The sequence below is a fragment of the Scyliorhinus torazame genome, chromosome 8 (assembly GCF_047496885.1).
Source record: "Scyliorhinus torazame isolate Kashiwa2021f chromosome 8, sScyTor2.1, whole genome shotgun sequence".
Taxonomy (NCBI): domain Eukaryota; kingdom Metazoa; phylum Chordata; class Chondrichthyes; order Carcharhiniformes; family Scyliorhinidae; genus Scyliorhinus; species Scyliorhinus torazame.
In genome coordinates this window covers 267557007-267582839 of record NC_092714.1, presented here as the reverse complement: position 1 = coordinate 267582839, position 25833 = coordinate 267557007, and the positions used below count along the sequence as shown (strand labels likewise).

At 47.9% G+C, this 25833-nt stretch overlaps 1 protein-coding gene across 3 annotated transcripts in view; it reads right to left on the bottom strand.

Annotated features, from left to right (window-relative positions):
• The window catches only part of unm_sa1614 (un-named sa1614), a 448364-nt gene extending 423835 nt beyond the window's left edge, over positions 1-24529 (bottom strand). For all 3 annotated transcript variants that reach the window (XR_011948821.1, XM_072515283.1, XM_072515284.1), the window contains exon 1: positions 24265-24529. Coding sequence is in view for 2 of the 3 variants with exons in the window: in XM_072515283.1 (XP_072371384.1) it covers positions 24265-24390 (126 nt within the window). In the remaining variant the exon portion in view is untranslated. The remainder of the gene's footprint in view (positions 1-24264) is intronic.
• Between the last annotated feature and the right edge of the window lie 1304 nt (positions 24530-25833).

Here is a 25833-nt window from a genome sequence, read left to right as displayed (position 1 = left end):
CTTTCAGAGGGTCGGTGGAGACTTGGTGGGCCAAATGCCCTCCTTCTGCACTGTCGAGATTCTATGATTCTTAAGAGCTCCAGCTCAGAATAAGCTTTTGGCCTAAAGTCTCCTTCTTTGGCTTGGTACCAATTTATGTCTGAATACAATCCTGTAAAGCACCTTAGGCTGTTTTACCATATTAAAAGGCATTCTATCAAAGCTCAAAGCTGTGGGAAATCATTGATGCTTTGATGAAATTTCTCGAGACATTTCTGCGCTTTTATAAATAGTCAAGATAAATGTTGTGAAAAATCTTTGTTACAGTTAGTCCCTGCACTATCTTTTTGAAATGCCACGTAATATTTTAAAATACTTCTTCATTTGGGAAGATGCTTTGTAAGTCGTTTATATAAGTGACTTTCTGCATCACCTGCCTCCCCCCCCCCCCCCCCCACCCCCCCCCTTCACAATAAACTGAGACATTGTGAAACGTGTTCCAGAATGTTCGGGTGCATGGAGAGAGAATTCAGAATGTACAAATTACCTAAAAGCACGGGCGGGCTTCTCCGCCGGCGGGATTCTCCGTTTTGCCGGCACCCAGGGGTTTCCCGACGACGTGGGGCTGCCCCACAATGGGAAACCCCATTGGCCGGCCGGCGTAACGGAGAATCCCACCGGCGGGTCAGGGCAGAAATGTGGCGCGGCGGGGCGGAGAATCCTGCCCCGTGTCTTTCGGGACTTGTGGGAGGAAACCGGAGCACCCGGAAGAAACCCACGCAGACACAGGGAGAATGTGCAGACTCCACACAGTGACCCAAGCTAGGAATCGAACCTGGGACCCTGACCCGGTGTAGCAACAGTGCCAACCACTGTGCTACGGTGCCGCCCATTTGCTCCATGTTGGGAAAATATGACCTTTTGATGTCTTCATCCTCTCCTCTCCCTTGTTTCATCATCATGCATCATAATTCACCATCCACTCTCCTCTCACCTACGAATAGTTGCTAATACTGAAGCACAAATTGTATGAAATCCAGCTCTGATATTTTTTTGAAAAATGTCACAGACATTCTTCTTCAAGATTTGCTTTGAAGTTTTTTCACTAATCATTGCTTCACTCAGGTAGGGGAGAAGGTGGCATAGTGATACTCTACCATTGCAGCTGATGAAATTGGATTATAAATAATTCATAAATTCAGTAATTAATAAATCTGGAATTGAAAGCTAATCTCAGTATTGGTAATCACAATTGTTGTAAAAACCCATCTGGTTCACTAATGGCCTTTAGGAAAGGAAATTTGCCGTCCAGTCAGGCCTACATATGGGGCGACATTCTCCGACCCCCCCGCCGGGTCGGAGAATCGCCGGGGGCTGGCGTTAATCCCGCCCCCGCTGGTTGCCGAAGTCTCCGGCACCGGAGATTCGGCGGGGGCGGGAATCGCGCCGCGCCGGTTGGCGGGCCCCCCCCCGCTCGATTCTCCAGCCCGGATGGACCGAAGTCCCGCCAATAAATTGCCTGTCCCGCTGGCGTAAATCAAATCACCTACCTTACCGGCGGGACAAGGCGGCGTGGGCGGGCTCCGGGTTCCTGGGGGGGGGGGGGGGGGGGCGCGGGGCGATCTGACCCCAGGGGGTGCCCCCACGGTGGCCTGGCCCGCGATCAGGGCCCACCGATCCGCGGGCGGGCCTGTGCCGTGGGGGCACTCTTTCCCTTCCGCCTCCACCATGGCGGAGGCGGAAAAGACTCCCTCCACTGCGCATGCGTGGGAAACCGTCAGCGGCCGCTGACGCTCCCGCGCATGCGCCGCCCCGAGATGTCATTTCCGCGCCAGCTGGCGGGGCACCAAAGGCCTTTTCCACCAGCTGGCGGGTCGGAAATTCCTCCGGCGTCGGTCTAGCCCCTCAGTGTTGGGGCTCGGCCCCCAAAGATGCGGAGCATTCCGCACCTTTGGGGCGGCGCGATGCCCGTCTGATTGGCGCCGTTTTGGGCGCCAGTCGGCGGACATCGCGCCGTTTCGGGAGAATTTTGCCCTTGACACCAGACCCACAGCAATGTGGTTGCCCTCTGATATGGCTTAGCAAGGCACTCAGCTAAGAGCAATTAGGAATGGCAAGAAATATTAGACTTGCTAGCAACACCAACCAACCAATTAAAGAATAATGAAACGGTTGTAGTTTTAAGCATGTGACTTCAGAATGAGCTGTTGCAACATACAGGATATTTTCTGCAGTACTGCGAGTTCACCTTGTTTGCTTTTATTTCAATTATTTACCATTCAAGTTTTAGTGTCGCTTCAAAGCATCTTTTACATCTCATTTAAAAACACAAGTATTTTATGAAACCCCAAATCACTGAATCCCAAACATTGTCCTTGTTAGTTAGGACTGCATTATTCTGTTTATTGATCTGAAACAAAACAACAATGAAGAATACAATAGAAAGGATCAATCCTACTTGCATTTGTGCTCAACAGTAGTGCAGCTCCATTAACAAGTTGATAAGCTTTAATACATGAATATAAACCTGACTGGCAAGGTGCTAAGTAATTTGACACTGCAAGTTGGGAATACAAGCAGGACCCCCACCACCAGTTTAACTATCTGATTCTCTGCAGAATTTAGATCCATTGGGAATTTATTCAACAGTATGGCTGAGATTCTAAAGAACATAAACAGTTTATAGCACCACAAGACCATAAGACATAGGAGCAGAATTAGGCCACTCAGCCTATCGAGTCTGCTCCGCCATTCAATCATGGCTGATATTTTTCTCATTCCCATTCTCCTGCCTTTCCCCATAACGCCTGATCCCCTTATTAATCAATAACCTATCTATCTCTGTCTTAAAGACACTCAGTGATTTGGCCTCCACAGCCTTCTGTGGCAAAGAGTTCCACAGATTCACCACCCTCTGGCTGAAAAAATTCCTCCTCATCTGTTTTAAAGGATCGTCCCTTTGTGCTTCTGATTTTCAAAGTGACCACTTGGCTTCCCGCAAGCCCCCAAAATGCTATTTGTTTCTTTAACTTCAGCCTCATGTGCATCTCTACTCCCATTGACCCATTATTGCCAAACCGTAAATTTTGCCATGACAGAAAAGCAAAATACTGAAGATGCTAAAAATCTGAATTGAAATCAGAAAATACTAGAAATATTCAGCAGGTCAGGCAGCATTTCTGGAGAGAAACACTGTTAATGGCCCATGCCTTTGTCCACGTCAGAATGGAGGCAGGCAGACTTTAAAAATGGGAAGCGGAACCTGATTCTAGGATTCTACCCTCATTTCTGTTTCCAGCATTTTTTTCCAGCACGGTCTAAGGATACAGCATTCCTTTTTTAAAAGGAAAAGCATTCCTTTTTAAAAAAATTTAGAGTACCCAATTCATTTTTCCAATTAAGGGGCAATTTAGCATTGCCAGTCCACCTACCCTGCACATCTTTGGGTTGTGGGAGTGTGGTGGTATGTATTAAGGGTAATATGGTACCTGTGAAGCCGAGAGGCTATTGGCTGACAGGTCCCGGGTCTTGGTTGGATCTGCCGACTTCTGGCTCCGCCCTGAAGGCGGAGTATAAGAGCGCGAGTTCTCCCCGCAGCCTCATTCTGTAACTGAGCTGCTGGGGAACAAGTCTCGCTTAATAAAGCCTCCATAGACTTCATCGCTTCTCGTCTTGTGTAAGTCATTGTGCGCTACACGGAGCGAAACCCACGCAAACACGGGGAGAATGTGCAAACTCCACACGGCCAGTGACCCAGAGCCAGGATCAAACCTGGGACCTCGGTGCCGTGAGGCAGCAGCACTCACCACTGCGCCACCGTACTGCCCGCAACGCAGCATTCCTGACCTTGCCAGCTCCATTGCAGGAGTGGGTATTTCAAACCACCTACAAAATTGATGGGAGTTGGATCGGCTTTTTGCAGAGACTCCCTCAGGGGAGTCGTGAACTATGGGGGACTCCTAGTCTGGAGTTGGGAGCTTTGTTTGACTGATGGTTTTATTACCTGTAATTTCCTCTTTTAATGTTTTTTCGGTGCATGTGTTTTATTTAAAGGTTAAAGGTTTATTCAGTGGGACTTTAACTGCCGCTGTTTGATCAATAATTTTATGAAAAGGTAAGAGGGGGATGTTTTTCAAAATGATTTTTGATTCTTTTTCATATAACATGAGCATTTCAAACCTTTCTAGTGTTATTACATGGCTAATTACTTATGTACCTTGTCCATACTGGATGAGGGAGCATGGAGCCAACATGGGAACATTATGGGGGTGATGAAGGGGGCATGGAAACATCAATGTCCCAGAAAAACAAAGGCATTCCATCCAGCCAACCTCGCCACACACTTGCCTCCATGGCCATATCAGGCCTGGCACCAGAGGCAGCCGGCCCATCTCCAGCCCTGCCACCTTCCCAACAGGAAAAAAGACAGAGACTTGATCACAGTGTTGGGAAAATTCATGACAGCTAATATCAGTTCTCCTGATGAAATTCTGGCCCAATATTTGAAGCATTTCATCAGACCTGGGAAAAGTTAAGAGATGTTTTAAGCAAGTGAAAGAAGAGGATAGGAAAAAGAGCAAAATGGAAGGCATATGATAGGCTGGACAGCAGGAGAGAGTAAATGACAAAAGGGTTAGTGGTGTACGGTAAAAGGGAGTGGTAATGGGACAAGTATAGGAACAAAAGATACCTCTGGAGAAGATGTGAATAGCAGAATGAACAGCAGCTGCGTGAATAAAAGAATAAAACCAAAACCAGCAAAGAAAAAGAAAACAAAATGGATCCAATGTCATAGTCTGAAATTATTATACTCGATGTTGAATCCCAAAGGCTGCAAAATACCTAAATGATAGATGAAGTGCTCTTCATTGAGCCTCCATTGACTTCATTGGAATACTGCAGGAAACCGAGGATAAAGAGGTCCAAAAGGGAGCAAAATTAAAATGACAGGCGACTGGAAACTCAGGGTTGCATTTGCAGACAGAATGGCGAGGCTCAGAAAAACCACCATGATTCTTGGCATTCCCTAACCAAACATCTCTGCCTCTTCACCTCCAAGACAATTCCTTTTGACTAATTTATTTGACCAAACGTGTGTCTCTCCTTCTAAGAGGTCCCTCCATGATTTTCCTTTTTTAATTGCACCTCTGAGAAACACTTTGGAATGTTTTTTTCCCCATGCTGAAACTGCTATGTAAATGCAAATTGTTATTCGTCAGTTTTCTATTTATTCCAATATAGAATCCAATTGATCACATACAAAACAAATAATTTGCATTAGAGTGCTATTTACAAGCTCATGAAGTCTCAAAGCACTTCAGAGCCTTTTGCAGTGTAGCCATAGTTGCAACATCGGGAAACACAGCAACAAATTTTCACACAAAGTTCCAAAAACAACAATGAGATAAAGATGCCAATTACTATTTTTAGTGACCTTAGCTGAGGGGTAAGTATTGACCAAGGCATTAGGCAGGATGATAAATTGTTAGAGATTATGCAACTGTTGCAATTTCCATTTACACTGTACTCGTGTGAGACCTCAGTCGGCTTTGATTGATGACCTGATTACTCAGGGGACAATCCGTCAGGGAACTGTCATTGTAATAATGTCTTTATCCCTTACCTAACTATCAATTAAAATCTGATCTATGTTGCTATATAACAATATCATAATCATCACAGCAGTACCCAAAGAAGATCCAGGTTCCTTTAGAAAAAAGCCCTAATTGCACAATCTTCCATTTATTTTTCTGTTGAACAGTGAATTCAGAGATGCTACACATTGCGTCCAAAGTCAGCAAGGCATGTACAGCAATTATACAGACCATGTATAGTGTGCTGTATGTGCAAAGCAAACCAGAGATGCAATGAGAACACTTGGAAAGAACACAGGCATTTGAGGAAGCAATTGTATGGAATCACTCCCAGAAAATAATCCTGGAATTAATTGGAGTTTAAAAACTGATTTTGATAAACTTAACTTAAGCAAGAAAATAAAGAGCTTGGGTAGCATGGTGGCGCAGTGGCTAGCACTGCTGCCTCAAGGTGCCGAGGACCCGGGTTCGATCCCAGCCCCGGGTCACTGTCCGTCCAGAGTTTGCACATTTGCCCCATGTCTGCGTGGGTTTCCCCCCAGAACCCAAAGAGGCGAAGGGTAGGTGAATTAGCCCTTAATTGGAAAAGAAATTGGGTACTCTAAATTTATTTGTAAAAAAATAAAGAGCTTGCACTTCAATAATACCCTTTCATAATCTCAAGGTATCTCAGAATACTTTGCAGTTAGTGAAGTATTTTTGAAGTACGGTCATTGTCATCATTACGGACACCACAGCAGCCAATTTTTACAGCATGGTTTACAAATATATGACCAAATAATTAATTTTCATGATGTTGGTTGAGGGAGAAATATTAGCCAGAACATCAGAATTATTCCCCTACTCTTCTTCAAATATTGTATAATTGTAAAGTGTAAATTCTTCCTTGCATTCCCAGCAATGGGATTTTTATACTGTACTTTTGGCAACACGGACCATGGCTATTGACGCACCACTGATGCCATCAATGGGGTATAAGGCAGAATTATACAAATTAGTTTCCTGGCAGATATACCATCATACTTGAAAACCAATTACTAATTTCAGGAGGTTTTTTCCCACATCTCACACAAAATCCCAGAAATTTATATAATGTAAGATATCAACCTTAGCTTAATGTTTGCATCCTAGAGCTAGATTTTCTGGTGGGCATTGGGACTGTGACATTTGGGTCATATGGGGGACCTGAGCCTGCCAATGACATCAGTGTACCCAGTGGCACGCGCTTCCAAGTGGCTGCCTCCACACTCACCGTCCTCAGGCAGGCTCCCAAGGCTTTAAGTCCAATCAAAGGGCCCACAGCAATATCAGGCTGGCAGACTCAGCGGGCGGCTTGGGCACTGCCAAGGCAGGGCAGGCGAATGTGAAGACATTTCAACATGGCTACCTGCAAAAAGGTGATCACTTAAAGAGGTCCGAAGCCACTGGGCTATCGGTTTGGAGGGCCACCTAGCTGAGCAAACAGGGCTGCAACCTTTCACCCTGGAGCCTCTTGCTTCCTGGGGAGGCAGCTGTGTCTGAACTGGTAGCCTCTGCACACAGAGCTTTGAGGTCAGCAAAATACCAGCGTCAGGGAACAAATGGTGCTTGAATAGGGCCTTAATAGGATGAATTGGTTGCCCGGCTCCCAGGCTGCCCCAGGAAAATTCCTCTGAGGCAGAAATGTGGCATGGAGCTATCCCAAAGCGGCTCTCCAATTTTCCCAGCCCCACTCTCAGCAGGGCCATGAAAATTCAGCCCTAGACTCTTAGTCAGAGGTCTGGTTCAAATTCCACACCGGAGATCTTAGCATATATTTTAGGCTGACATTTCAGTGCAGTACTGAGGAAGTGCTGCACAGTGACAGGTGCCATCTTTCAGCTCAGATGTTGAAATGAGGCTTAGGCTGCCCTGGGTGGCTGCAAAGGTTCTTCTGGGACTATCTGAAGAAAGAGTAGAGGAGTGCTCATGGTGTGCTGGCCAATATCTATCTCTCATCAAACACCTAAAAAAAACTGACCATTTATTTCACTGCTGTATGTGGCAATTCGCTGTCCACAAATTGACTATTGCATTATTGACATTACAATTGTAGTCTCACTTCAAAAGTACTTCACTGCCTCCAAAACGGCTTTAGATGTCCTGAGATTGTGAAATGTGCTGTAGAAATACAACTTCTGTCTTTTTTAATCTGTGCAACATTTGAATGACAAAACTGTAAATCTACTATTGCTCTCCACTTGCATTGCTGCTGCAAGATGACAAGACTGCTCCACTGGCAAAACAGCAGTAGCCCACCAGCTCAATAATAATTGATTACACAAAGCAACTTCCCCATTTGCTTTGTCAACCAGCTGTACGTCAGGTATCATTTAGAATGCTATTTTGTCTTAAAACACATCCTGGAACACATTTCACAATGTCTCAGTTTATTGTGAAGGTTGTTAATAGTTACACAGTGTACCTGGAACATTAACATAATAGAGTTAAGTAAAAAAACTGCACTGCAGTTGCAAGGAAGAATAGGATTGGCCAGTTCCCCATGGGGAAACCGTAAATTAAAATAACCAAATTTACCCAAATAACCCCAAAGAAATTACCAACATGATTTCACTTAACACATCAAATCAAAAGATAAATTTCACTTTGAATAGTCGATACACCATAGATATGTTTTACACACCACTTGCTTTTGCATCACTCACTGAAATGAAATGAAATGACAATGAAATGAAAATCGCTTACTGTCACAAGTAGGCTTCAAATGAAGTTACTGTGAAAAGCCCCTAGTTGCCACATTCAGGCACCTGTTCAGGGAGGCTGGTACGGGAATTGAACCCGCGCTGCTGGCCTGTCTTGGTCTGCTTTAAAAGCCAGCTATTTAGGCCTGTGCTAAACCCGTGCTACCCCAGCTGATGGGGTGCTAATTCTTTTTTTATAAATGTTTTTTAATTGGGTTTTTGAACAAAGTATATTTGCCGTTATGTGCACAGGATATGATATATATATATATATATATATATAGAAGAGATGGGCACACAGTGGAGGAGACTGGGGGGATAGATATACATTTGGGTGCCGGAGAAACAATTACAGAGGGCAATACTCAAATGGGTCTGGTGTTGGTGTTGTCACTTGCTTCTCCCGGATGGATTTCGCTGCCGTTGTCGTCTCGTGCTCACCTCCGCTTCAGCCGTTCCTCCAGTCTTCCACCTGTAGTCTCCTTTTTCTCTGTTCCTGTGGATGCCAAGTTTGTTATCGTTTCCCTGCCTCCCCCCCTCCTCCCTGGTTCTCCTCTATTGTTCCCTGTCTCTTCCATCCACCCCCCCCCCCCCCCGCTTCTGCCCCCTTCCCCCCTCCTGCGGTTCGCCTTTCCTTCCTCTTAGGTTTAGCTGTGACCCCCCCCCCCTTTTCCCGGTCTATCTCTCCCTCTCATGCTTTGGCTACTTTCCCCTGATTCTTGGCTATCTGGCTATTCTTCTGCTTGTTCGTTGGCCACAAACAGGTCCCGGAACAATTGGGTGAATGGCTCCCACGTTCTGTGGAAGCCGTCATCTGACCCTCTAATTCTGATGTGCACAGATGTGGCACTGCGTTGCTACATAATATGATGTTCTCTAGTCATGCAGGGTGATCAGGAGTTATACTGACAACAGCTTTCATCTGAAAGCTTCACAAGTATGATCATCATTATTAACAAGGCACACTTCTATGAATTCTCTGTCCCTCAGGTCATTATTCCTGATGATGTAGCTTTCCAGGGTTTATTTTCAACTGATCAACCAATAATACCCTGGTTCACAGTTTGGCCACTCATTCAAAACTACTGAGCTCTTTAACTTCTCTTATACAACTCACTAGGTTTTAGACCTGGCAGGATGTAGGATGTGGCACTGTTGACGACTCCTTCCATCACTTTACTGATGACCAAGAGTAGACTGATGGGGTGCTAATTCTGATCGGTACATTATAGGAAGGTTGTGATTGCTGGAGCGGGTGCAGAGGCCTTTCACCAGGATGTTTCTGGGATGGAACATTTAAGTTAAGAGAGGTTGGATTGGCTTGATTTGTTTTCGCTGAAAAGGAGAAGATTGAGGGGGCGACCTGATCGAGGTGTACAAGATTACAAGGGAAATGGACAGGGTGGATAGGGAACAGCTGTTCCCCTTAGTTGAAGGGTTAGTTACGAGGGGGCACAAGTTCAAGATCAGGGACAGGAGGTTTAGTTTGAGGTAGAAACCTTTTTACTCAGAGAGTGGTGACAGTCTGGAATGCACTGTCTGAGAGGGTAGTAGAGGCGGGTTGCCTTACATCATTTAAGAAGCACCTGGATGAGCACTTGGCACATCATAGTATTCAAGGCTAAGGGTCAAGTGCTGGAAATGGGATTAGGTTGGCAGGTCAAGTGCTGGAAATGGGATTAGGTTGGCAGGTCAAGTGCTGGAAATGGGATTAGGTTGGCAGGTCGAGTGCTGGAAATGGGATTAGGTTGGCAGGTCAAGTGCTGGAAATGGGATTAGGTTGGCAGGTCAAGTGCTGGAAATGGGATTAGGTTGGCAGGTCAAGTGCTGGAAATGGGATTAGGTTGGCAGGTCAAGTGCTGAAAATGGGATACGGTAGGCAGGTCAGGTGTTTTTCATGAGTCGGTGCAGACTTGATGGGCCGAAGGGTCTCTTCTGTGCTGTTTTATTCTGTGATTCTGTACAAAAACTGGGGTCTACCCAAAAATATACAAAATTGCCCTGGTATGTACTGTACACAAAAGAGCAGGACAGATCCAACCTGGCCAACTAGCACCCCATCAGTCTACTCTTGGTCATCAGTAACATGATGGAAGGAATCATCGACAGTGTTATCAAGTAGCACTTGCTGAGCAATAACATGCTCACTGATGCTCAGTTTGGGTTCAGCCAAGATCACTCAGCTCCTTACCTTACTGCAGCCTTGGTTCAAACAAGGGACTTTTCACAGTAACTTCATTGAAGCCTACTTGTGACAATAAGCGATTATTATATTATTATTAACATGGTCAAAAGAGCTGAACTCCAGAGGAGATGAAAATCATTACCCTTGACTTCAAGGCATTTAACCCAGTGCAACAACAAGGAACCTTAGCAAAACTTGAGTACATAGGAATCAGGGGGAACCTCTCTCTACTGGCTGGAATCATACCGAGCACAAAGACTGATGGTTGCAGGTACTTGGGACTGTAGATGATTTTGATTGTGCTGAAGAAGCCACACACATCGTGGCTGTCGGTGAGTTGCTGAGTCTCCTGTGCTCTTTCCACCCACCAGCTGTTCTGTAGGTCGTGGGTTCATTGTTGAACCTCGGCCTTCAGTTGCCTGTAGACTTGTTTCCTCTCACTCGAGTTGTAGTGGAGCTGCCAGTTCAGGAACGCCTTGAACTTGCGGTCAAGGAGGTGCTGGATCTCCTGATCTTTCTGTCGATCAACTACAAGATGCACTGCAGTAACTCACCAAAGCCCTTGGTTAGCACATTCCAAAGCAACTACTGTTACCATTTAGAAGGATGAGAACAGCAGACACATGGAAACACCACTACCTGGAAGTTCCCCCAAGTCACACACCACCCTGACTTGGAAATATAATAATAATCATCTTTATTAGTGTCACAAGTAGGCTTACATTAACACTGCAATGAAGTTACTGTGAGAATCCCTTAGTCTCCACATTCGGGTACACTGAGGGAGAATTCAGAATGTCCAATTGCTGTTCCTCCACTGCCACTGAGTCAAAATTCTGGATTTCCCTCCCTACCAGCACTCTGGGTGTATCTATATACATGGATTGCAGTGGTTCAAGAAGGTCATTCACCGCCACCTTCTCAAGGGCAATTAGGGGTGAGCAATAAATGCACATCCACATCCCATGAGTTAATATATTTTAAAAAGTTTCACAAAAGTGATAAACCTTTATCAGCACATCAGAAGCACTTACTTACCCTTAGAATAGTGCCATGGGATCTTTTACACCCCCTGAGAGGGCAGGCAAGGCCTTAATTTATCGGCTACTCCAAAGAATGGGGTAGATTGCCGCAACAAGTCCCTAGGGTGCAGATCTAGGGTGTTTCTCAGAGCCTACAGTGCCAAGAACAACCCTGATATCAAATGGAGCTTTGTTTTTTTGGAGGTTCTCTGCCGAGGCCACACTTACCTCACTTCCTGCAGAGATGAACTGAGCTATTTTTAAATGCCAGCCGGATCTCTAAATCCCCCATCTCAGCCTCCGGACCCCCCCCCCCCCCACCGCTCACCCCAACCTACCGATTAAGGGGTCCTCAAACACTCTTTCACCCCACCTCATAAGGGCAGTGAGCCCCCGGGCCTGATCCCCAGTGTTATGTTCTATGTTGTGAGCATGGTAAAGATGCACACAGAACATCTAATTCTTTACTAGTACGATAGTTTATTGACAAAACGAACACGTGGAAAGAAAACTAATGAACTATAATAGCAACGGTAACGAATAAGTGAATTTTCCTGGAGCTACTTCTGATGCGACTGTCCTCTAGTACAGCGTACCATCAACTGCGGATCTCTGGAGTCACATGGTGGAGCTTTTTTGCCACCTGCTGGTCGGAGGTTGTATAGATAATTATCCACAGTAATAGATAACTATATACATTACTGTGAGTATGCATATCACCACATCCCCCTTCTTATGGAACGTTTACAAATGTATCTATGCTTCACCAAACATGATATGCATAACAATTTCAAACATGTAACATATACAAATTTAACTGTGCTCGGCCAAACATGATATGCATAACAATTTCAGACATGTAACTGTACACAGATCACTACAAGTTCAGTATCTCGGGTTTACGATGTAATCTGGTTGATCTCCTGAGCAATGGCTGAATAGGCGATCGTGTTCCATCTTCATTTATTGTTGGTGTTCTTGCTTGTTCTGTATTTATTGCTGCAGGTATTTAGTGCTGGCTCTGATTGGTGGCCTGTATCCTCTTCAAGTGTTTTGGGATTACATACCAACTCTTCTGTTGGGCTCAAAAGAAAGGGACATTGAACTTTCAATAGCGCTCTTTGGTTTCTCCACAAGACTGAGCCATCCTCACTGATGATGTGAAATGAATGTGGACCTGCCTGTTGCAGTACCTGTGCCTGCCTTGGCCATCTGTTTCCACTGGCATCCTCCAGTTTAACCGTGTCACCTGGATGCACTGGCTGGAGCTACCTTGCAAATCTATCATAGAAACCTTTCTGCCTCCTTTTCTGAAGAAGCAGTTTCCGCTCCAGTCCTTTTTGATCATATTTCGGAGGCGAGAGATTCTAGATGCCAGGTTGGGTATGAATTTGTCAAGTTGATCATCCCTAACATCCACAGGATGCCTTTTTTGTCTGTAGGACATGGCAGCATCAAAATAGCTTTTATCTTCTCTTGATCTGGCTGCACAGTTTGTACAGAGAGCCTATCCCCCAAGAAGGTTATGCTGTAAACCCCAATTTGACACTTTGCTTTTTTAAGCTTTAGGCCATTCTTCTGTATATTTTTTAAGATCCTGAGAAGCCTTTTGTCATGCTTGTCGCGTGTGGACCCCAAAATTATTATGTCATCCGCATAGACTTGAACGTCTGGTAACGCTTCACCTACATGCTCCATGGCACGATGGAAAATTTCTGAAGCAGAAATTATGCTAAATGGCATCCGAAGTAAACAATAGCGGTCAAAGGGTGTGTTAAACGTACACAGCTTTGTGCTCGCTTTGTCCAGTTTGAGCTGCCAAAAGCCTTGTGACGCATCCAACTTGCTGAAACATGTCGCTCCAGCCATATCGCAAGTTATTTCCTCCCTCTTCGGAATTGGGTAGTGCTCTCTCTTGATGTTAAGTTTCAGTTCTTTGGGGTCCATGCATATTCGGAGGTCATTATTCCTCTTCTTGACCCACCCATAGAGTTAACCCCGTTTGTAGGTTCCTCTGTGCATTTGATGATTCCTAGAGCCGTTCTTCTGTCTAACTCGGCCTTCAATTTGTCCTTCAATGGAGCTGGTACATACCTCGGCGTGTGTATGACCGGCTTCACATTCTCCTACAATTTGATGCAGTATGTAAAAGGCAGAGTGCTAAAACCTTGAAATATCTCCGGAAAGTCCTTTATGATGGATTCTAAGGATGCATGTTGGCGGGGTACCATTGTTTCTGCACTGTAAAGCCGCTTAACGAGCCCAAGCGCTTCACACGCTTCCACTCCTATGAGTGCTTGGCGCTCTGTCTCCACTATGGAAAATTTAATCACACAAGTTCTGTCTTTTACAGTTACTGCGAGTTCACATGTTCCTAACGTTGTGATCTCATTACCATTATAGTCCTTCAGTAGTACAGAGTGACAAACTATTTTCGGTTTAGTTTTCAGCCCTTTTAAAGCTGATAAAGTGATAAGGGTGGCCCTCGCTCCTGTGTCGAGCTTGCTTTTGATTAATATGCCATTAGCCATCAACAGAATTGTCCACCTATGGTATTCGCATCCGCATCACTATGGCTGCAAATTGTGTGGAAAAATGTGCCGTTTTGCCTGTTCGGATTACTCGTGTCCTCAGTCGAAACCATATCAACAGCAGCCAGGTCTTCGTGCATGTGGTGGTATGTATTAGGGGTAGCACGGTATCTGTGCTGCCGAGAGGCTATTGATAGACAGACACTGGGTCCTGATTGGATCTGCCGCCTTCTGGCTCCACCCAGTAAGGCGGAGTATAAGAACCCGGGTTCTCCCAGCAGCCGCATTCTGTAACTGAGCTGCTGGGGAATAAGTCTGCTTAATAAAGCCTTCGATTGACTTCATCATTTCTCGTCTCGCGAGTAATTGATTGTGCTACAATTTATTAAGCAGATTTAAAAAGACTATGGAGCTCCGGATCACCCAGGAGTTTCTGCGAATCAGCCCCCATGCAGCAAACTCAGCGGCCGTATTTAAACACTGGCTAGCGTGCTTCGAGGGATACCTCCGAACGGCCCCCGGCTGGATCACAGAAGACCAGAAAATGCAGGTCCTGCATTCCAGGGTGAGCCCGGAGATCTACACGCTTATCGAAGAAGTCTACATTCGGCCCATAAACCAAGTCTACGCACGCCACCAACTCGCGATGAGACCGCAAATCCCCGGAGAATCGCTGGACGAGTTCTACAGCGCGCTGCTAATATTGGGAAGGAACTGCAACTGCCCACCGGTGACCGCAAACGAACATACGGAGCTCCTAATCAGGGCTGCTTTTGTGGCAGGTATGACCTCATCCCAAATCCGCCAGCGACTGCTGGCGAGAGACTCACTAGGGCTCACGGAGGCACGGGTCCTTGCGGCCTCCCTCGATATGGCCTCACAAAATGCCCGCGCTTACGGCCCCGACCGCGCGGCAGCCCCTTGGGCTCCGTGGACCCCCGCTGCGACCAACTCCCCGGCACCACCCATCCCCCCGCAAGCCTGCGCGACCAGAGCACCAGACCACCCAGGGGGGCATCGCTGCTATTTTTGCGGGCAGTCGAAACACCCCCGGCAGCGCTGCCCGGCCCGCTCAGCCATCTGTAAAAGTTGCGGCAAGAAGGGGCACTATTCGGCGGTGTGCCAGTCCCGGGGGGTCGCCGCAATCTCCGGGGGAGAACGGGGACAGCAGACTCAACTCCACCAACGATCCATGTGCGGCCAACGGGCGCCGCCATTTTGGGTCACAGACTCCACGCGGGGAGGATGGGCGGCACCATCTTGTGACCCTCTGGACACGTGCGATCCATGGGCGCGGCCATTTTGGCCGCCCCCGACCGGGTGCGATCCATGGACGCCGCCATCTTGGCTGATAGCCAAGGACCCCAGCATGGACGGCTCCACGGGGTCTGAAGAAAAGTCCCCGATGCAGCAACCACGACTGGCTTCGGTGACCCTGGACCAGTCGCGGCCCCGGACGCTCCAAACGGCAACAACGACGGTGCTGGTTAACGGGTACGAAACGCCATGCCTGATCGACTCTGGGAGCACGGAACGTTTTATCCATCCGGATACGGTAAGACGCTGTTTTCTTTCAATCCATCCGAATACCCAAAAGATTTTCCTGGCAGCGGGATCCCATTCCGCAGAAATCAAAGGGTTCTGCCTCGCGAACCTAACAGTGCAAGGGAGAGAGTTTAAGAATTATCGGCTTTCTGTCCTCCCCCACCTCTGCGCTCCCACTCTCCTAGGGTTAGATTTCCAATGTAACCTCCAGAGTTTAACGTTCCAATTCGGCGGCCCTATACCTCCACTCACTATCTGCAGTCTCGCGACCTTCAAGGTTGAACCGCCTTCCTTGTTTGTGAACCTCACCCCGGATTGCAAACCCATCGCCACTAGGAGCAGACGGTACAGCTCCCAGGACCGAACGTTTATCCGGTCTGAAGTCCAGCGGCTGCTGAAGGAAGGCATAATCCAGGCCAGCAATAGTCCCTGGAGAGCCCAGGTGGTAGTTGTAAAGATCGGGGAGAAGCAGAGGATGGTCGTAGACTATAGTCAAACCATCAATAGGTACACGCAGCTAGATGCGTACCCTCTCCCCCGCATATCCGATATGGTCAATCGGATTGCACAATACAAGGTCTTTTCCGCCGTGGACCTTAAGTCCGCATACCATCAGCTCCCCAACCGCCCGAGCGACCGCAAGTACAAGGCCTTCGAGGCAGACGGGCGGCTCTACCACTTTTTAAGGGTCCCATTTGGCGCCACTAACGGAGTCTCGGTCTTCCAACGGGAGATGGACCGAATGGTTGACCAGCACGGTTTGCGGGCCACGTTCCCATACCTCGACAATGTAACCATCTGCAGCCATGACCAGTAGGACCACGACGCCAACCTCCACAAATTCCTCCAGACCGCTAACGCACTGAACCTCGCCTATAACGAGGAAAAATGCGTGTTTAGCACCGACCGTCTAGCCATCCTTGGCTACGTGGTGCGTAATGGAGTGATAGGCCCCGACCCTGAACGCATGCGCCCCCTTATGGAGTTCCCCCTCCCCCACTGCTCCAAAGCCCTGAAATGCTGCCTGGGCTTCTTCTCTTATTACACCCAGTGGGTCCCCCACTACGCGGACAAGGCCCGCCCGTTAATTCAGTCCACTACCTTCCCCCTGTCGTCAGAGGCCCGCCAGGTCTTCAACCGCATCAAAGCAGATATCGCAAAGGCCACGATGCACGCAATCGATGAGTTCCTCCCCTTCCAAGTCGAGAGCGACGCATCCGACGTAGCTCTGGCGGCCACTCTCAACCAAGCGGGCAGACCCGTGGCCTTTTTCTCCCGGACCCTCCACGCTTCTGAAATCCGCCACTCCTCAGTGGAAAAGGAAGCCCAAGCCATAGTGGAAGCTGTGCGACATTGGAGGCATTACCTGGCCGGCAGGAGATTCACTCTCCTCACTGACCAACGGTCGGTAGCCTTTATGTTCGATAATGCACAGCGGGGCAAAATCAAGAACGACAAGATCTTGAGGTGGAGGATCGAGCTCTCCACCAATAACTATGAGATCTTGTACCGTCCCGGAAAGCTGAACGAGCCGTCCGATGCCCTTTCCCGTGGCACATGTCCCAACGCACAAGTAGACCGCCTCCAAGCCCTCCACGAGGACCTCTGCCACCCGGGGGTCACTCGGTTCTACCACTTTGTGAAGACACGCAACCTCCCCTACTCTGCTGAGGAGGTCCGAACAGCCACCAGGAACTGCCAAATCTGCGCAGAGTGCAAGCCGCACTTTTTCAGGCCAGATAGAACGCACCTGATAAAGGCTTCCCGACCCTTTGAGCCCTCAGTCTGGATTTCAAAGGCCCCCTCCCCTCCACCGACAGCAACACGTACTTCCTAAACGTGGTGGACGAATACTCCCGTTTCCCTTTCGCCATCCCCTGTCCCATGACCGCGGCCACGGTCATTAAAGCCCTCTGCACCATCTTTACACTGTTCGGTTTCCCCGCATACATCCACAGCGATAGGGGGTCCTCCTTCATGAGCAACGAACTGCGTCAATTCCTGCTCAGCAAGGGCATTGTCTCAAGCAGGACGACCAGTTACAACCCCCGGGGAAACGGTCAGGTAGAGAGGGAGAACGGTACGGTCTGGAAGACCGTCCTACTGGCCCTACGGTCCAGAATTCTCCCAGTTTCCCATTGGCAGGAAGTCCTCCCGGATGCCCTCCACTCCATCCGGTCGCTGCTGTGTACCACAACTAATCAAACGCCTCACGAGCGCCTCCTTGTCTTCCCTAGGAAGTCCTCCTCCGGGACGTCACTTCCGACCTGGCTGGCAGCCCCAGGACCCATCTTGCTCCGAAAGCATGTGCGGGCGCACAAATCGGACCCGTTGGTCGAGAGGGTTCATCTTCTCCATGCAAACCCCCAATACGCCTACGTGGCATCCCCCGACGGCCGACAGGACACGGTCTCCCTGCAGGACCTGGCGCCCGCCGGAACCACACCCCCCCCCAACACCAATCACCCCCTCCCTCCTGCCCGCGCACCCCACGGCCGCTCCCTTCCCGGGTGGATCGGTCCTCCTCCCGTGCCCGCCCAGGAGTAGTGAAACAGGAACAAACAGCGCGCCGCTCCCAGAAGCGACAGTGCCCGAGCCAGCACCTGCACCACCACCGGGGTTGAGACGATCGACAAGGACGACCAGGGCACCCACTCGACTCGTGGAATCCGCGTGACAAAGCAAAACCTGTAAATAATTCAATAGCCCAGTAAAGCGGCAGTGTAAATAGTTCACCGTTGAGATCGATGCATAGCACTGTGTTAAGATAATTCCAGTACCAGCTTTGTAAACCCCTACCACCATGCGGCCACCACCCCGCCGGGTTCTTTTTTAACAAGGGGTGAATGTGGTGGTATTAGGGGTAGTACGGTACCTGTGATGCCGAGAGGCTATTGGTAGACAGACACTGGGTCCTGATTGGATCTGCCACCTGCTGGCTCCACCCAGTAAGGCGGAGTATAAGAACCCGGGTTCTCCCAGCAGCCGCATTCTGTAACTGAGCTGCTGGGGAACAAGCCTGCTTAATAAAGCCTTCGATTGACTTCATCACTTCTTGTCTCGCGAGTAATTGATTGTGCTACAGTGCATATCTCATTAATTAAGTTAACTGGTCCAGTTTGGTTCACTGTTGGATGTGAAAAGCATTGCCTAGCAAAGTGATTTGTTCTTCCACACTTGGAACACACCTTCCCAAACGGAGACCTTCCCATTGTCGCGGCAAATGTCGATTGCCACATCGCTGGCACAAAATGGCGTATCCGGTCGGCCGCTTAAAATGGCCGCCCGCACTGAGACCACATTTCTTTGACTGTGCCACTATGTTTATGGCGCTACCGTCTTCTGCCACATTGGCGCCATAATGTTTCAGATTGAGCGCGCTAATCTGCTGTGCAGCTAGCTCGCTTGCATGACAAATATTGATAGCGTTTTCTTGCCGAAGCTCTTCTTCCCTCAATAGCCTCTTACATACCTTATCATTCAATATCCCGAACACTATCTGATCGCGGATCATCGATGACTTTAAAGTACTAAAATTTCACGACTGCGCCTCCAACCGCAAGTCAGTTAGAAAACTATCAAAAGATTTGCCTGCCTTCTCAGTACGTGGACGAAAGATATACTGCTCGAACGTTTAATTTATTTTCGGGGAGCAATGTCGATCAAAGTATTTTATTACTTCATCGAAGGTTTTGTTTTCTGCTTCTCTGTCGAACGCAAAGGTATTAGAAATTTCAATGGCTTAAGGACCTGCTACTGTGCAGCAAAGCAATACACCTCTCACCAGGTGGTGCCTGCAGGCCAAAGGTTGCAACATAAAGTTTGAATTACTGCTTAAAAACACACCAATTCTCGCCTCCATTACCGGTGACTTGAAGCTGGTGAGGTGCTTTCCATTTCTAGCTTCACAGTCTTTCCATGCTTTGAGTTCCAATTATCCATAGTTTACCAGGTAGGTAGAAGAATTTTGTTTTTTCCTTCTTCGGTCTGTTTCGTCCAGTCTTCTCCGTAATTATCTTCAATTGTTTAACACTCTTGTTACCGTGTTATGTTCTGTGTTGTGTCCGTGGCAAAGATGCACACAGAACATCGATTTCTTTATTAGTAAGATAGTTTATTGACAAAATGAACAAATGGAAAGATAACTATCGAACTATAATACAAATGGTAACGAATAAGTGAATTCTCCTAGAGCAAATTCTAATGTGACTATCCTCGAGTACGACTTACTACCACCTGCCAGATCTCTGGAGTCACTTGGTGGATCTCTATCGCCACCTGCTGTTCGGAGGTCATATGGATAACTATATACATTAATAGACAACTATATACATTACTGTGCGTATGCATATCACCACACCCGGCATGGGCAACCTGGCACCCAGGCACCTTGGCACTGCAAGCCTGGCAGTGCCACCTGGGCACCCTAGCAGTGCCAGGAAAGCACTGCAAGGGTGTCAGGGTGGCACTTCCAGGGTGCCCAGGTGGCATCAGGGGTGCCAAGGTACCACCCTTCCCAAAGCCCGACCACACGGCACCTCCAATCGCCAGGGAGATCCCCCCTGCCCAAATGCTGTTACACCTAATCTGCATTTGTGGAAACCAGTGCTAAATGGCCCCACAGTGAGGCCTCCCAAACCTCGTATCCCAAGGTCCCGGGCCTTGGGATACTCCGACGCAGACATACTTAAGTGAAGCGAACTGCTCTCTTAAATATGCAAATCTGTTTCCCGCTCAGTCATGGCAAGATCCAGACCCCGAAGTCTCACAAAATCTTGTTACATTTCACGAGACATCATAGAATCATAGAATTTACAGTGCAGAAGGAGGCCATTCAGCCCATCGGGTCTGCACCGGCTCTTGGAAAGAGCACCCTACCCAAGGTCAACACCGCCACCCTATCCCCATAACCCAGTAACCCCATCCAACACTAAGGGCAATTTTGGACACTAAGGGCAATTTATCATGGCCAATCCACCTAACCAGCACATCTTTGGACTGTGGGAGGAAACCGGAGCACCCGGAGGAAACCCACGCACACACGGGGAGGATGTGCAGACTCCGCACAGACAGTGACCCAAGCCGGAATCGAACCTGGGACCCTGGAGCTGTGAAGCAATTGTGCTATCCACAAGGCTACCGTGGTGCCCTAGTGTTCAAAAGTCATCCCAAGTGTCTTAAATCTCCAGAGAGGCCTCTCGTGAGATACAAAGGCCTTGTCGCTTCACTGAGCCAGGCGCGAAGAAGCCGTTCGATCGCGCCCCCAGATTGCTTGGAGTCCTCAAATGCAGTAATGGGATAAGAGTGAGCATAGGATGAGGGGGAATGGCATAAGACTATAAAAAAGAGGAATAGGAGTAGGCCCACTCCACCCTTTTCACAGTAATTTCATTGCAGTGTTAATGTAAGCCTACTTGTGACACTAATAAAGATTATGATTATTCAATAGGATCATGGCTGATCTGACATTCCTCACGTCCACTTTCCTCATTATCCTTGATTCCCTTACTGATTAGGAATTTATTTATCTCAGCCTTAAGTATACAAAAAGACTCTGCCTCCATTGCACTCTCTGGCAAAGAGTTCCAAACCGTCTGAGAGAACAAATTCTTAAGAAGGCTGGAATAGCATGGAAGGGATAGGTGAGATGATAAACTAGGTTAGGATATTGGTGGCACAGTAGCACAGTGGTTAGCCCTGTGGCTTCACAGCGCCAGGGTCCCAGGTTCGATTCCTGGCTTGGGTCACTGTCTGTGCGGAGTCTGCACGTTGTCTGCGTGGGTTCCCTCCGGGTGCTTCGGTTTTCTCCCACAAGTCCCGAAAGATGTGCATGTTAGGTCATTTGGACATTCTGAATTCCCCCTCAGTGTACCTGAACAGGCACAGAATGTGGCGTCTAGGGGCTTTTCACAGTAACTTCATTGCAGTGTTAATGTAGGCTTACTTGTGACAATAAAGATTATTATTGTATTCTAATTTGACCACCATTGTTTTGTGGGTCTATGCTCGTTATATATCTCTAATCAGTAATAATTTATCGAACAATAATTAATTGAAAATGATGGGAGACACACAGCAGATCCGTTGGCAACTGAAATGTTAATATTAGTATAGAGAACCTTCCAATTCTGAATGATTTAATATTCAAAAGTCACAGCACAATGACATAAATGGCAACAGACATGACATAGAAGTAAATAAACATCGAAGAGCCCTGTGCGGTCTGTCGCCAGGCTGCAGCTCCTAAGCAGGAGCTTCAGTAACATTGTGATTATTTTACTGGACTAGTAATCCTGAGACCTGGTCTAATAATGTTGATATATGAAGTTCAAATGCTACCAAGGCAGCTTGGTAATATACATTTATGACTAAGATCAAATAAAAAGCTAGTTTGGTGACCATGAAATCAGCAGATTATCATAAAACCCCATCTGGTTCATTCATGTCCTTTAGGGAAGGAAATCTGCCATTCTTATCCAGTTTTGCCTCCATATCCATAGCTATGTGATTGACTCTTAACTCTCTCTCAACTGGCCTAACAAGCCGCTTAATTATATCCAGGAAGGTAGCTTACCACGATCTTCTCAATAGGACTGGGCATTAAATTTTGAGCATGCTATCAATGCCCCCACCCTATGAATGAATCATTAACAAAAAGGTGGCAACTGACCAAGCTAAATATCGAAGATCCGGTCATTTAGAAATTCCTAATCTACCCGGGTATCTGCGATGAGGTATCAGCAGAATCTGCATTACCCAGCCTTGCCAGAGCTATTGCCTGCCAACAAATGGCACTGCACCCGTCCCACATTCCCATTAAAGAGCAGTTTCCACCCAAAACAGCTTTTTAATTGTTCAGATCCTAATGGACCGCCTATGTGATTCCACCATTTTAATTTTATTTCAGATTTCCAGCCTTTGCAGCTTTTCACTTTACCTCAGCAATTAATGAGAGATGTTTCAGCAACAAACATTGAAGTGGAATTCAATTCAAAGGCAATGGAAGTTAGATTACAGCCTTAATTGTTTTCAATCGTCCAAACTTATCTTTCACATGCACACACACACAGACATACTCTTTCAATTTAATATGGAACGCATTTCAATTCTGGGATTGTTTTGTGCTGCCAATGTTAACCGTCAGTTTGTACTGATGTCCTCATTACAAAATCAACAATAAGGTGACTATGGACTGATAGGTTGCAACTTTCACACTCACATTTCTCTGTGTGAATTGGCAACCTCATCTATCCTGCTGTGAAGAGACAGTAAATAGAAGTTAAATGCTCCCCTGCAAGGTGCAAGGAAACATAACAATCAGGAGAGTCACCACTGGTTCTCATACACCTTCCCCTTGAATTGGCAGAATCCTGCAAAGGCTTTTAGCTTGGGTTGATAAAAAAAAAACTAAAAGAATGACAAGAGAACGCCTCTTTTCCCCAAGACTAAAATAAATAAGGTGCAGTGCATCTACCCGAGAAATGAATTAACCAAAGCACTGTATTAGTATACCAGGTCTTCCAGAGTTCCTCAAAATTCCCCTTTTCAGTATTCTGGTTTAACCTTTGCCACTGACAGTTGTTGCAATTATCTTTATTGGGTAAAAAAAAGTCACAACCATGAAGTAGGAAAGCTTTGCCTTGTTCATAAAAATATATTCATCATCGCCATCTCCTTCCTGTATTTTAGTATTTTACTCACCACCCCATCCTATTCAGCATTGTACAATCCTGAGATTTTGAACATTTGCAGTTTGAAACTTTAAATGTCCTGTTTCAGAGGGCGGCCAACAATATCAATTGATGACTTTAAAGTCTGTTCAACATCCCCACCGTATCTTTCAAGATGGTTGCACCACTGAATAAGGCTAGCATTTTTTCAAAGCCAAGTAGCCTGGCAAAACATTTATCGGCATGTATCACAATTTCATCATTGTGATGTTGAAAATCCAAGTAACTCCCCACATTTTGATATCGAAATTATTTTTTTTAATATGGACTGCCTGCTGGACTGTTCATTTTATTGGGGGACATTTACCCATGTCAGATTTGGGGACCTGTTTGCTGTTAATGCAACTTCCACAGGCGAAGGGAATCCAGGGCTCCTAGCACCATAATGTTCGCAATGTCCATGGAACATCACCTGAAAGGTTACAGAGAGGGAGCTAGAGAGAGAGGGGGGGGGGGGGGGGGGGGAAGCACAGACACAGACAGACACACTTGCACAATAATGACAACTGTGTGAAGCAGAGAATTAGAGAAGCAGGGCACACACTTATTGCACGTACAGGGAATATAATCCACGCATTGAGATTAACGGTTGCTGTCAGAGGCAAAAGGACAAGAGATGTGTGCTGTTCCTGGGAGTTTGCCATCTTGACTGTGGGATGAAGGGAAGACAAAAGGGGCAGATAGAGAAGTAGGGGGGGGGGGGGGGGAGGTGACAGCTGAGAGGGAAGAATCCACCTTACAGATTGAAATAGCAGTGAGCACTGCCCACAGAAACTGGGCAGCGCAGACTGTGTTCCCAGCCACAGTTTGCCATTCAGAACAATCCCAGATGCGGGAAGAGTTGGGCTGTCAGGATGACAAGAGTGGCCGGACACACACACACACACACACACGCGAGGACGGACAATGTCAGCCGCGGGGTGAGGGAGGAAGGGGGGGGGGGGGGGGTGAGCTTTACCTCCTCGAGTGCAGTCACTGTGTTCCTGCAGTTTGCCATTTTGGTGGTGAAGGAGGAGGTGGTCGGCGAGCTGTGGTCCTCCAGAGTTTCGCAGATGAATTCTTGCACAGAGATCACCTCCGGCATCTTCCCCGCTCTCCTCCTCTGCGAGCTCTGGCTGGAAATGTAAGGGCTATTGGCGGGGCGATCAGATCGGGAGGGAGGGAGAGATAGAGCCGGGCGAGATAGATCCTGGACAGGCAGGAGCGCTGACTGACATGCACCCTCCTCCTCCTCCTGCTGCTGCTGCTGCAGCCGCCCGCCCGCCTCTGCCGGCGGTGCGAGGCTTCACAGGCGAGGCAATGGCTTGGGCAGGCAGCGCGCGCCGCGCATCTGGCTGCAGCGCCGCGCCGCGCGCGCGCGCACCCGCTGGCGCCACCGACCGCCGCGCACGCGCACAGCCACTGGCGGCAGCAACCGCCGCGCCGCACGGCTCTCGAGGCACCAACCGCCGCGCCGCACGGCTCTCGAGGCACCAACCGCCGCCGCTCGCGCTGCCCCGCCCGCCCCAGGCAGCCTGGCGCTTCCCCCTCACCCCCCCCCCCCCCCCCGTGAGGAAGGGAACACACTCACAAATTCCAGCCTTCTTCTTCTTCCCTGCGCATTCCCCCATGTCACATGGAGTCAAGTCAACACCACGTTGGCTGGTCACCCTACTCCATCACCTTCTTATCACCAGAATCCCCCCCTTTGTGAATCCCTGACAGTGCAGAAGGAGGCCATTCGTCCCGTCGAGTCTGCACGACCCTTCCAAAGAGAACACCCCCCTCTCCCTTTTTGGACACCGCAAGGAGCAATTTAGCGCGGCCAATCAATCCACCTAACATCTTTGGAGCACCCGGAGGAAACCCACGCACACGTGGGGAGAACGTGCAGACTCCGCACAGACACCCGAGGCCGGAATCGAACCTGGGACCCTGCCGCTGAGGGGCAGCAGTGCTAACCAAAGCCTTGACAAAGGTTCATCTGGACCTTTATTTGAAACATTATCTATTTTCTCTCCCTACAGATGCTGCCAGACCTGAGATTTTTCAGCATTTTCTCTTTTGGTTCTACTTTATCCATACCTGTCCATACCATACCAGGCGCCGGAATGTGGGGACTAGGGGCTTTTCACAGGAACTTAATTGAAGCCTACTTGTGACAATAAGAGATTATTATTATATTATTATCATGTTGTATATCTCAATTTTGATCTCCCCTCATTCTTCTAAACTCGAGAGAGTATAGGCCTAAACTGCTCAATCCCTATTCATAATTTATGCCGGGCTGGGAACCAGATCATGGCTAACCAGGAGCCTGACTGAGGTTTCAGCCCTAGCTCAGTGGGTACTCTCTCTGGGCCCTTGATCCAGACAGGTGTTGTGTTTAAGACACCCCTCCCCTGCCCCATTCCAGCATTAAAGTCCAGACCTGATGCCCCACTCAGTATTGAGAGAGTCTTCGGTGATCACTCGCTAACGAGTATGATTGTCCGCCTAAGAAACTCTGTGTTATTTGACATGTGTTCTGTGCGTCCTTGAGTGGCTG